At 28.2% G+C, this 13,193-nt stretch overlaps 1 protein-coding gene across 1 annotated transcript; it reads right to left on the bottom strand.

Moving 5' to 3' along the window:
* Window positions 1–5,167: 5,167 nt before the first annotated feature.
* LOC109818158 (uncharacterized) lies at window positions 5,168–8,071 on the bottom strand. Its single transcript, XM_020383561.3, has 3 exons — window positions 7,893–8,071; window positions 5,997–6,197; window positions 5,168–5,532 (listed from the first exon to the last, which is right to left on the bottom strand). Exons 1-3 carry the CDS (start codon window positions 8,001–8,003, stop codon window positions 5,497–5,499), a joined length of 348 nt encoding a protein of 115 aa, XP_020239150.1. The 5' UTR covers window positions 8,004–8,071; the 3' UTR covers window positions 5,168–5,496.
* Between the last annotated feature and the right edge of the window lie 5,122 nt (window positions 8,072–13,193).

Below are 13,193 nucleotides of genomic sequence, written 5' to 3'. Positions count from 1 at the left end.
GAAATTATGGGACTCGAAAAAACAAGTGTTGCTCGAGAATAGTTGAAAAGTTGAGACTATCAGAACATGGAGGTTAAGCCAAAACGGTTACTAAAAAATCAATCGAGGAAACAAGGAACGTGGGAAGAGCGGTTAAAGGAAGTTGTGAGTCAAGACCACGTAGCAAATATAGTGGATAGCGGTTATGAGTCAAAAGCGTACATGTACAGAATTAACCGCCCTTGATTGCTCTATAAATACAAGGAGTACGGACCTTTACTGGGGTCGAAAAACTCATACTAGAATTGGACTCTGAAGCACTCTCTGCCTACACACACATATGGCTTTCGTGCACAAGATCGTTTTTGGGTATGACTGACTCTCGGCCACTTTTTTTCTCTTTTTAGGAGTAGAAGTAGAATAGTCTTCTTGTTCTTTGTTTAATTACGTAGTGTATTCATATACTTGGATCAATATGTTCTCATGTGTAATGTAATTTGATCATTGTACGAAATGAACTATGATTTGCATTGCTAACATATATATTGTTCACTCTGTTCACATTATTATTTGCTTGCATGAACATTGCTTGTTAGTAGTAATAGAAGAACATTTCGAAACAAGTAGTTGTTAAGACTTTTTCATCCTACTCTCCATTCTCGGTAACACGATAACACACAGTAAGGCACCTAAATTGAAATACGTTCGTATGCTAGTCTAAATAAAAAGAACCCAGGATTTGATGGTTAATTCCACCGTAAACAGGCTCTAAGGCTTGATTTAGGAAAAAATCCTAGTCCACCCTTTGACCGCAACACAACTCAATATAATTAGATTGAGTTAGATTAATATATTTTATTTACCTAATTATATTAAGTGTTGAGTTAAAGAATTTATAATCAGATTAATTCGATCTAGTTTTACCAAAATTTAATAATAAAAAATTAATTATCTAATATATATGAGACATTGCATATATTAGAGAGAGATACATATACATCACTTAAGTTAATAATTTAATAATAAAAGAATAAGAAATTCATTTTATAGTAGCCTCTTTAATTATAGGGATGAGCAAAATTTAGTGATGCACTCCGGGTGAGATGAAATTGGGTTACAGGTTGAAAAGGCTAAAACAAGTGGTTATAGTATGGGTAATTCGAGGAGGGTGTGGGTTAGAAAATAAAATCCAATGAAATTAACTCGATCGAAAACAAGTAAGATATTTTTTATGTATTCAACTGTCTTCTGTTGCTTTTGTCAATATTTACATTTTCAACATTAGTAATTATTATTTCATAACTATCACAGGGGTGTGAGAGATAATTGGGCATTGTGTTTTTTTAGTTTGTTTCAGAACTGTCACAAGAGGTGTGGGAAATACTTGGTATCATTCTTTATCCATCTCCAATAGGATTAACAAGGTGTGTGTATGTGAGGTTTGAAACTCTTTTTCCTTTTTGTTGAGGTGGGCAAAACGAACTCAACTGAACTTATAAAAATTATACTGAACTTAAAATTAGTTTATATGAACTAAACTAAACTAAATATTAGTTTAGACGAACTGAACTGAACTATTCTTTTGTGTCATTGAACTGAACTGAACTATACTATAAAAACTTGAACTGAACTACAATTTAAACTGCACTAAACTGTTATGATATTTTGAATTGAATAATTTTGACTCATTGATCCATCAAAATAGGACACATTTGCCAACTTTACTTTATTTTTCATTTTATTTAAATTTTTCAAAGGAAAAATATAAAATTAAGTCAAACAAACTCAGTAAATTTTAAGCCTAAAAATAAGTAGTTCAACATAACTCAATTGATCCGTTAAGTTGACAAAATTGATACAATTTTTTTTAAATCACTTTTTTTCTAAAGTTTGAGTTATTAGACTATCGAATTAATCCATTAAGACATAACATGTTAAACACATTTAATTTTTATTCTTTTATAAAAATAGTTCAATTTTTATAATGCAGTTCAGTTTTTATAGTTCAGTACAGTTCAACTTTACAACAGTTCAGTTTATTTCAGTTTTTTTTAAACAGTTCAGTTCAATTTTTTTACAAACAGTTCAATTTTTTATAGTACAGTTCACCACCAGTTCAGTTCAGTTTTTTTTGCCCACCCCTACCTTTTTGCCAAAAAAAACTCTCCCTTTTCTCTACTCTTCCTCTATCATTTCTCTTGCAAGCATAAGGTAATTGGCCGCTGTTTTTATTTTTGAAAAAATTGTTAAAATTTCTATTTCTCTTGTTCTTTCATTCATCCAGGGTTCACTCACTCTTTGTCTTTGTCTTTCCCTCCACCACTGCACCATGCCTCCATTTCAATCATGCTTATGGAACATGGAGTTTTTCTTTAGAAAAATAACTCAATTCTATGGAGGTTTCTATAATAGTAAACTTGCGATAATCCACTCGTCTTAACTCAATCTAACTAAACTCAAATCGATTTAATCCAAAGGTCAAATGGACAAAAGTTCAGTCCTAGTTTTCAATGCTTGATATATAATGGATTTGAGTTTACATATCCGAATCCATTTATACCTGTCTAATGGTCACCCCTAATTAACTTTTAAGTTAAATTATACTTATGATTTTTTTTTAAAATTTTTAATTTGCAAATTTGATTTTTTTTTAATTATGCAGTCTTTGTTGCAGAACAATGATGTGATATTGATGTAATAAGAAAATATAAAATTTATAAAATTGTAAAAAGTAACTCTAAAAGGGTTAAAACCTCTTTGCTTCACTATTTATACCACCAAGTCATTTATCTTATAAAAATATAAAATTAACACTAGTAGTATATTATATATAACATTACTTAATGGTTAATTAATTTCTCGAAGTTCTTATTTACCATTAAATATAGATTAAAATCCACTAATAAAAAAATCTAGTTTGAAATTAATAAATAGTACATTTATTTAAAAATAATATTTTTAGTAAATAAAGTATATAATTTATTATTTTTCTATTTTTATATAATGAATATAAAAATACAATTAGTTTTTTATCTTTCATTCATTTTTTGACTCAATATTTTCTCATTTTTTAATAAATGACTTAAGTTATATTGTTTATTTTAATATCATAAAAGTTATATTATTTATTGTATAAAAATGTAATAAAAGAATAAAATATTAAAATTTTATCATTTTTTATTTATTTTAATTCTCATTGCAATTTTACGATTTGAATAGTTTTGTTTTCCATGAAAGATGCTTGTGTTTTCTTAAAAAAAATCTACTATTTACTTTATTTTTCATCTAATAGATATAAATTATATTATTTAATGTATTTTTATTCGATAAATATTTTTTATTATTCCTTTTATTTTCACATAAAAAATATAAATATATAATAAAATATTAATATAATATTAATATATTTATTATAATATATTTTCATAGAATAAATTATATAAATTTTATAATATTAAATAGATAATATAACATTATTGATGTATTAAAAAATGAGAAAAACAGAGTTAAAAAAATGAAAGACAAATTGATTATATGTTATATTTATTGTATAAAAAACATCAGTAAACAATATATTATGTAATTTATTTACTAATTTTTTTATTAAATAACTTTATTATTTATTCATTTTAAATTACTTTCAGGTAAGTTTTAAGTTACTATAAGAATGTGTTTAATAATTATTATAAAATTGAATTTTAAAAATTAAATCCTAAACATAAAACTTCATATAATTCATTTAACAATGCAACCACCTTCATGTTATGACGTAAATATAACAAATGAGGAACATAAAAAGCCAAAAAAAAAAAAAAGGCAAAGATAAATTTAAATAATATTATATGACTTTTACAAAATTATGCACTTATATTTTACTAGTCACTAATGTGTTTGTTATAACTTCATTTTTATTTTTTACTTTGTATTAGTATATTTAAAGGTTTAAATTTATAAACTTGGTTGAAATAGATATTTACTCCCAATAAGATTAGATTTTTGTTGTAATCCTCTTAATTTTAGTTATTTTTATTTTAGTCTTTTTAAATTCCAGTCTCTATAATCTTTAAACTTTTCTATTTTTGTCTCTATAATTTTATGATTTTTCTACATCATATTTAACAATTATTCCGAAAGAAAGAACGAAAATAAGACAAAAAATATTTACAATGGCGAAATTAACTTTTTGTTTAAGAAGACTAAAACCCAAAGCCCCCAATTTTATAGAGAAGAAAAATTTATTTAAACTTATTTTTATTTAAATAAATCAATTCAAATCGGTCTTCTACAAATGCCTCTTAAAAATGACAAATGACTATAAGCTATTTAAGGATTAAAATAATTATCAACTCAATAAAAATGTGAAATTACTTGTATAAAAGTCGTGTTCAAGCGGAAAAACCAAAAGCATTATAACAATCCTCATTGACGGACAACTTGAGGGATCATCTTTTAGCGTTTCTTCAATTTTTCTTTTTTTTTTTTTTGTTAAAACACGTGACCTAAAAGAGAGGAGACAGATAATAAGTTACAGTCAGCTGAGTCAGGTCACAAATTTAGAGTCAAATGCCCTTATCCATCATTCTTTTGAACATAATTTAGAGTCACACAGATAATAATATAATTCTTCATTCTTTTGAACATAGAGGCATGTTTGACCGCTACACATCCATCATGTTTCAACTATCCAAGTTATTCCTCCACTGAGAAATTCTTCGGACTGTCCCAACATCAAAGCATGGAACGTGAAGAACAGAGAAATAACTAAAATGTAAGTTGGGGACAAGGTAGTTGCTACCAAAGCATGCAAGGCAAAGAACAGAGAAATAACTAGAGAGAAGTGATTGTAAAACACTTTCTAACATACTCCTCTTCATACATTTTTCTTATTAGTTAGAATTTTTTAAAATAAAAAATTAAGAGAAAAAGTGATTAATAAAGTGTGAAACTCACCAACTTTGGTACTTTTCAATAAATTTAAATCAATTAGACCGAGTGTTTTCAAAAGAAAGTGTTCATGGTATTTCTCATATCTAAAAGCACAATTCTAGTACTCTCCAAAACTTGATGCACTGGAGTCTGAACTGTAGTGCTTAACAGCAAGTCAGCAACTACTTTGTCCCCAATTTACATTTTAAGGAACATGATTCCAATAATTTACTAAAGACAGAACAAAGGCCAGCCATTGATCTATCACCGAACAACAATGATAGCAACTTAATAAGAAATAATCAGGTTCACATCTAGGTCTCAAGCTTAATTCATAAAATGCATAATCAATACAAATGATCATTTTAAGGAGTGCCAGATAATGCTTGACACAAAAAGTGTCAAACACATGTCATCCCCATTTATCCTTGCAAGTTGCAATTAATAAAGTTACATTTGCATGATACCCACGCTTAGGCTACCAGAAATAGCTTGTGCTTATATTATGACATCAAACATAGAGATAAACACGGGAAACATAATGAAGATTCCATCCAACACTCATGGTACAACAACCGATGTAACATGAATTCAGAATGTAGATCCATTCCATCCAAAGTTGGAACCCTGCAGAACAAACAAAATATCATTACCATCAAGCATCAGCCAAAAAAGAAAAAAAAAAAAAAACAAAACATTTCTTGGACACAAAAGTGTACAACGAAAAAAAGTGAGAGTTGATGTGAAAAGGGAACAGATAGAATTATTAATTACAGCTTAAAAGGGGCTATAATTACAGTTTTGAACCGTGAGAATTAATTAACATGATTTTTTTTTCAGTAAAAATTACAATGACAACAACAAAATTATGATTTAGGACTTTGTGGATACTACTCCAACTCCCACTACTAGGCTGAATCTTAGTAGTTTAATTTATATGATCTAATGTAGTTGTGTAAAGCATATATATGCATTGTGCATATTGACTCTGATGAACCTTAACAGACATGAATATGAATAATGCAATACGAAAAATGATAAGGGCAATGAGTGACCCTTCTTTTCAGTACAACTCAAAGTTAGACACTTGCCTTAGTGTCATAAAATTTCAAGAAGAACCGTGACTTGGCCACCGACAACTTGGTTTCCAGAATTGCAGCAATTGCAGCACTAAGTTCCTTGTTCGTACTGGGGTTAAGACCACCAATGGAAACCAATTCTCCATAAGCTGCAGGCTGCTCAGTCCCACCAAAAGCTATGGGTACTGATCCTTTCAGTACAATCATCACATACTGCAAAAATCAACAAAGGGCAGAATATACTAACTTAATAAGGCGTTAGAACAGTCTAAACAAGGCAAAACATCAAAAGTTTATGGCAAAGCAAGAAACAAAAATTATCAATTTATCATTAGCAAAACAACCATCAGTAAAATATTTGATTACTTGGAGAATTCTCAAGGATATAGCATCATATACATGATGAACACAAGAATACGACAAGTTTTTAAAAACACTGGAATCAGCTTAGAGAATATAAAACATATGTAAAACTACTATACGTAAAATAAACAATTAAACATTCTAAATCACTAAAGAGAGAAATCATGTTTTAAAAATGGGTTTAATTCATTATAAAAATATAATAAAGTGATCAGGATTTTATGGAGGCATTTAATACAAGAATTCTTTTTCTTTTCCAAAAATCTGAAATTGAGAAAATTAGTTTTTTTATGTTTAGTTTACTAATTAAAAATAAAACTCTCAAGAATATTACTTTTTAGGAATAGATTTTACCTATGTTTCCCAAAAATTGTTTGCATAGGAAGGGATAAGAATCTATCATTTCCGAGTTAAATGAAAAGTTCTATTCCCATAAAAGAATATTCAAGGTCAATTAAATCGATTTTAATTATTCCTAAATCATGATTTTGAGAATTTATGATTTAAATCATGATTTTTATATATGAAAAAAAATTTCATATACCAAACATTTTCTTAGAATTTATAAGGATTGAGGAATATTCGCAAGTATATTTACATTATCAATAGATCAAAAATAGCATACACTGGCTATATAAAATGATTTTACACATCATTCAATACAAATTGTCATATATATAATAATTTTATTAACTTGCCATTCCAACACGTACAATACATGCAACAAAATTTGTACTAGAGTCGATCTAGTAGTTAGGGAGAGGTATGGTATTGGCAATGATATAATCTTTCCTAGATAAAAATGCATATAATAAATTTTAATTTTATATAACTAAAACTTATATCAAAAAAATATTTTAATATATAAATTTTATTATGATTAACATTTATAATAAATAAATATTTTTTAACATATAAATTATATTTTAGATTTATGATAAAAGAAAATTACATTTTGAATTTTGATACAAAATTATTTTAACTATCAATAATTTCTTTAAAAAAATATTGAAATTTGATTTAAAAATAATGATATAAATAATAAATTGAAAAAGATGGCTAGGATAAGAGAAGTTCTATACAGATATCAATGAGAGTGATCAATATTAAAAATGTTGTCATGTAAGAAACTTCCCAAAAATAACGCTCTTCGTTTAGGAATAGCTCATCCAACATAAAGATTCACATTTGTAAATTGTAACATGAGTAGATCATATAAATGTCAAAAACAAAACTTCATTTATTATTATTTTTATCTCATATCTACCTATTTACCCGAATTTTTCGTGTTTTTTTTAATTAAATTCTTCAACAAGGTGGTGTAAGCAAATAAAATCGACAACCATTCCCACCTTATCCATAGTTACCAGCAAGGTGTTTATCCACCATACATATTTATTTATTCAACATGAGAAACACTCAAATAAGCAACCAATATATCGACCCTTTCTAAACCTAATTTCAATTTCAGCATTAGGGATACAAATTAAGATTTAAGAGTAATCAAAGAAGAAAAAAGAAAGCAGCAAAAGAAGAAGAACCTACGGCCTCGGGTTTTCCGATGATGTTGGCGACGGAGGAGGTGGCTTCGGAGAGGATGGAGGAGGTGTCGACGCCGTCGAGGGAGACGTTGGTGGTGATGTTGAGGCACGGCATTTTTTTTCTCTCCGGTTACCAACTCTGCTATTGCTGACAATTAATTTATACCCTTACACGACATATCGTTTTATTCTTATTTTTATTTTATAAGGCATCCATGGAAATATCTTTTTCTCTCTCTCCAAAATGCCCTTTACCAACTATTGCTGTATTTTATTTCAAAATTTAAAGTAATTATGATGAACGTTCTCATATCTTTTTAGGTTTTATTAGTATTAATTGTTAATATTAACTAGTAATTGGTTCTCTGGTCACTTTCGCCTATGATTAGTCACCTTAAGTTTCAAATTTCGTGCTTGGAACCTAATGGTGGAATTGTGTAATGCTAAGTTCGAATTCTAATTCTGATACTATTATTATAATTTTATGGAATCAAAAAAATTACGTGTTTGGTTAAGAAAGAAAAAGGAATAAACATTAAACAAAATTGAAAGAAAAAAATATTAGGGATGAGTACAACCAAAACCAATATCTAAACCTGTATAATCGAGTTCGACTTTCTAAGTTTAAATTCAAATCAAATTGATGCTCCACTCAATTTTTTTTTCCTTCATATTTGGTTCGGGTTGATTGTTCATCTTGTTACTTTAAACCAGTATTCTTCTCTAAGAAAAATACATATATAAAATTTTGAATTAATTTGTAGGTCAATGTGTTTTCTTAAATATTTAAAGGTTAATTACTTATTTGATCCTTTTGATAATATAATTTTCTCTTTTATTTCTTTAGGATCTTTACTATAACAAAAAAAAAAAAAGGGCATGGCACCTGATGTGGCATAATTGTGTTTAATCAATTATTATTATTTTGTTAATTACTAGTTTTAATGTTTAATCAATTTTGATTTTAATGAAAAAATAATAATTTGATCATTATAGTTTTAATTACTTTTAAATTATCTGTTTTTAAAATTAATTATTTTTAATACTCATGTTTGATGGATGACTACAATAATCATTCTTTTCATTTTATAAATTTCGAGCATCAAAGGGAATCAAATGTATTGAGCATGACTTGTGATTCCCTCTTTTGCGTAATTCCTCTCTCTTTATTTTCTCTTCTTTATGTTAGAAACCTTTTAGTTCTACATCTTTAATGTTGATTCTCATATGATTATGTTATATCTAAGGAACTTGTATATGAGTATGCATATTGTAACGACCCGCCATGATCGTCACACTACGAACAACATTACACACTAATGAAATATATATACTAAAATAGTATAATAAAATATTTACAAAACAAGTTACTCATCGAGCAACCAACGACAACCAATTATATACAATAAAATATGCTACTATAAGGTAGCCTACAAAAAAATATCCCTCTCCAGGCATCTCCTGTGGCCTCTTGTAGTTATCTCCCAGCTTATCCCTGCCCTGCTCCCATACCAACGTATGATCATCGCAGTCCAAACCACATGGAAACACGCAAGGGTAAGCTAGAGACAATAAACAACTCATAAATATCAAATAAGAAACACAACTATATAATCATCTTCACATCCGATACAAAAGATAAACAACACATATATTACACATCTTTCAACAACACATGTTTAAAACAACTTACAACATAACAACACTATCATCATCCTCAACAGGATCAACACACAACATAATCACAACTTAACAACATAACAACATAGATACAACTTTTATCAACAACAAATCAACTCATCAACAACTTATGCATCGTCACGCATTTCAACTCGGAGATCTCCAACAACTGAGGTTGAGTAGTCTAGGTGGCATAAACCCTACCGAATCTAACGTTTGACCTATCTCAACCAGGTCAGGTATAGAACAACGTTAGGAACTCCAAAGAGAACCAAGTATAGACAACAATAGACGATTTCTCAAGTGTGCCACTTAGACTCGGAGGTCCAGTACTACTGTCAGGACATAAGGGTTTGGGTATGAGCCTACCACGGCCTTGGCTAGCATCACCAATCCACATATGGAGTTAGCCCACCCACTGTCCTTCAAGTACCATGCACCCTCCAGTACCTAGTCAAAGACTACATCTCTAACTAGATACCTTACTCAAATTGGTCATTCAACCATGACATGGATCGACTATTTCCATGTCGCCCACACAGTACTAAGGGATTCAACTTTAAAACAACTTTCAACTTTAAAACAACTTTTAACTTATCACCTTAGTACTATGTATCTCAACATAGGACATATATCTTCACCATATGTCCCCAACTTTTCAACTTTACAACAATAAACATCTGGCCGCTTGTAATCGGTATAGCTCGGCCTGACCCCTATACCGTGGTCGCTTTATACACGTGTGCCTCGACCTTGCCCACACACGGGATCAACTAAGTCCTAGAGGAGAACAACACAACGTCCACTCCAAGGGACAACTTCCCAAGGAGGGTTTTCAACAAATTGGGCTCTCAGAGCACCACAACTATCTCAATCCGCACAATGGGATGAACAACTTCGAAAACATCTCCTCTAGTCCTAGTGATCAACAACTTATCATCACAAATTATTTAACAACACATTTTAACAACACAACATCTCATTTCAACTTTAAACAACACAATCAACTCAACATCTTATTAGCTCAACTCATAATTTTCAACTTAATCATCATAAAATAATATATTTTCAACACATGGCACAACAGACAACTTTATAGCAATTAACAACTATAGTCATCAATCTCAACTTTTAACAACTTTAAACAACATAGCAACTTTTCAACTTTATACTCAACATGCATCTCTTCATTTCACTTTCTACTCATCATACATCTCAATGTAATTATACTTCTTATTCAATTATACAACTATACAACTTTAATAATTTTAACAACATGCAAACAACTTAATTAAACAACTATAGTCATTACAATATCAACTTAATACAACTTAACAACTTTATAAACAACTTCAACAATAGGCTAAACAACCATTTTAGAGCACTTTTACAAACTATTTACCAAAATGGGGTTGTTTTGAAACATATTATACCTTTGGGGTTGTTGTTTTCTACGGTGTCGCTATGGCCCATAGCGACACCTATGACACGTGGCAATTTTGTAACTCCAGCGAAGCCATGAAAGCCATATTGATAATGTCGCTACAGCCTATAACGACACAAAACAGCTCCACTGAAGTCGCTATAGCCTACAGCGTCAAATATTTAATATAAAAAAATAATTTTAATATAAGTAAATAATTTTTAAAAAAATAATTTGTGAAAGTGGCGCTGTGGCCTATAGCGACACGGTGTCGCTATGGGCCATAGCGCCACCTTGTTAAAAATTAAAAATGATAAAAGGAGAAAAAATATATATATAAAGAAGTGGCAGTATCCATAGCGACACTGCTTTTAATTTTTTTTTTATTTTTTTTAATTACGCATTTTTCGTTTAATATTTTTTAATTAACATATAAAGAAATTATTAAATATTTAAATACATATTTAATTCGTAATATAAATATTTAAAGGAAAAATATATATAAAATAAACAAATTCAAAAGAAGAAAAAAAAAATATATAAAGAACTGGCAGTGTCCATAGCGACACTGCTTTTAATTTTTTTTTTTCATTTATTTTAATTACGCATTTTTCGTTTAATATTTTTAATTAACATATAAAGAAATTATTAAATATTTAAATACATATTTAATTCGTAATATAAATATTTAAAAGAAAAAAATATATAAAATAAACAAATTCAAAAGAAGAAAAAATATATATATAAAGAAACGGCAGTGTCCATAGCGACACTGCTTTTAATTTTTTTTTCATTTTTTTTAATTATGCATTTTTCGTTTAATATTTTTTAATTAACATATAAAGAAATTATTAAATATTTAAATACATATTTAATTCGTAATATAAATATTTAAAGGAAAAAATATATAAAATAAACAAATTCAAAAGAAGAAAAAATATATATATAAAGAACTGACAGTGTCCATAGCGACACTGCTTTTAATTTTTTTCATTTTTTTTAGTTACACATTTTTTGTTTAATATTTTTTAATTAACATATAAAGAAATTATTAAATATTTAAATACATATTTAATTCGTAATATAAATATTTAAAAGAAAAAAATATATAAAATAAACAAATTCAAAAGAAGAAAAAATATATATAAAGAACTGGCAGTGTCCCTATCGACATTGCTTTTATTTTTTTTTCATTTTTTTTAATTACACATTTTTCGTTTAATATTTTTTAATTAACATATAAAGAAATTATTAAATATTTAAATACATATTTAATTCGTAATATAAATATTTAAAGGAAAAAAATTAATTTAGTTAATATTTAAAAAAAAACTACAAACATAGTGGACACTACTTTTTGATTTTTTTTTAATTTTTTTTAATTACGTTTTTTAAAGGAAAAAAAATAAATTACGTTTAATTACGTTTTTGTGACCCAGTTTATTTTAAAATTTAATTATATTATATTAAACAAATTATATATAAATACTGAAAATGTAAGGCGCTATGGCCTATAGTGACACAATGTCGCTATGGGCCATAGCGTCTCTCTTAAAAATTACATAAAAATTTATTTTAAAATTACATTTTTAAAAAACTTAATTTTATTTTTATAAATATATAATAAATAACTCAGTTTATTATTTTTATTTGACATTTCTATTATTTTCATTTTTTTCTTTTTTTTTCTTAGAGGGTGTCGCTATGGGCTACATCATTTTTATTAGTCCATCAACTGTGTTGGTCCAGCCTATAGCGACACTGATGTGGCTCATTCCAACCCACCCTAGACCAAAAAAAAAATTGCCACGTGTCATAGTTGTCGCTATGGGCCATAGCGACACCGTAAAAAACAGCTCCAAAAGTATAATATGTTTCAAAACAACCCCATTTTGATAAATAGTTTGTAAAAGTGCTCTAAAATGGTCGTTTAGCCCAACTTACATAATATAAATAGCATAAATCAACTTAAGCACCCAACAACTCAATTATTTCAACAAAAGAACATCATGCATAAAGCTTCCCTAACTCTCCTGAAGTTAAACAACCTACATTCTAGCTTCCCTCACCCGAAGATTGGCTCAGATAGCCAAAAACTGAAAAGAATTATAATTTTCCTTCGAAGCTCAACCTGGAACTTCAATCCACCCAAAGTAAGTTTTCTAATCTGTATTTCAAGAAATGACAGAAGGCATTAGTGAT

Source organism: Cajanus cajan, chromosome 3 (assembly GCF_000230855.2).
Source record: "Cajanus cajan strain Asha chromosome 3, NIPB_CcT2T_4, whole genome shotgun sequence".
Taxonomy (NCBI): domain Eukaryota; kingdom Viridiplantae; phylum Streptophyta; class Magnoliopsida; order Fabales; family Fabaceae; genus Cajanus; species Cajanus cajan.
This window is presented reverse-complemented; position numbering and strand designations above follow the sequence as displayed.

Coding starts and splice junctions, on each gene's coding strand:
- LOC109818158 (XM_020383561.3), bottom strand. CDS start 8,003: ATGCCGTGCCTCAACATCACCACCAACGTCTCCCTCGACGGCGTCGAC. Junction 6,198..7,892: donor TCATCGGAAAACCCGAGGCC/GTAGGTTCTTCT, acceptor TGATTTTTGCAG/TATGTGATGATTGTACTGAA. Junction 5,533..5,996: donor TGAAATTTTATGACACTAAG/GCAAGTGTCTAA, acceptor TTTGTTCTGCAG/GGTTCCAACTTTGGATGGAA.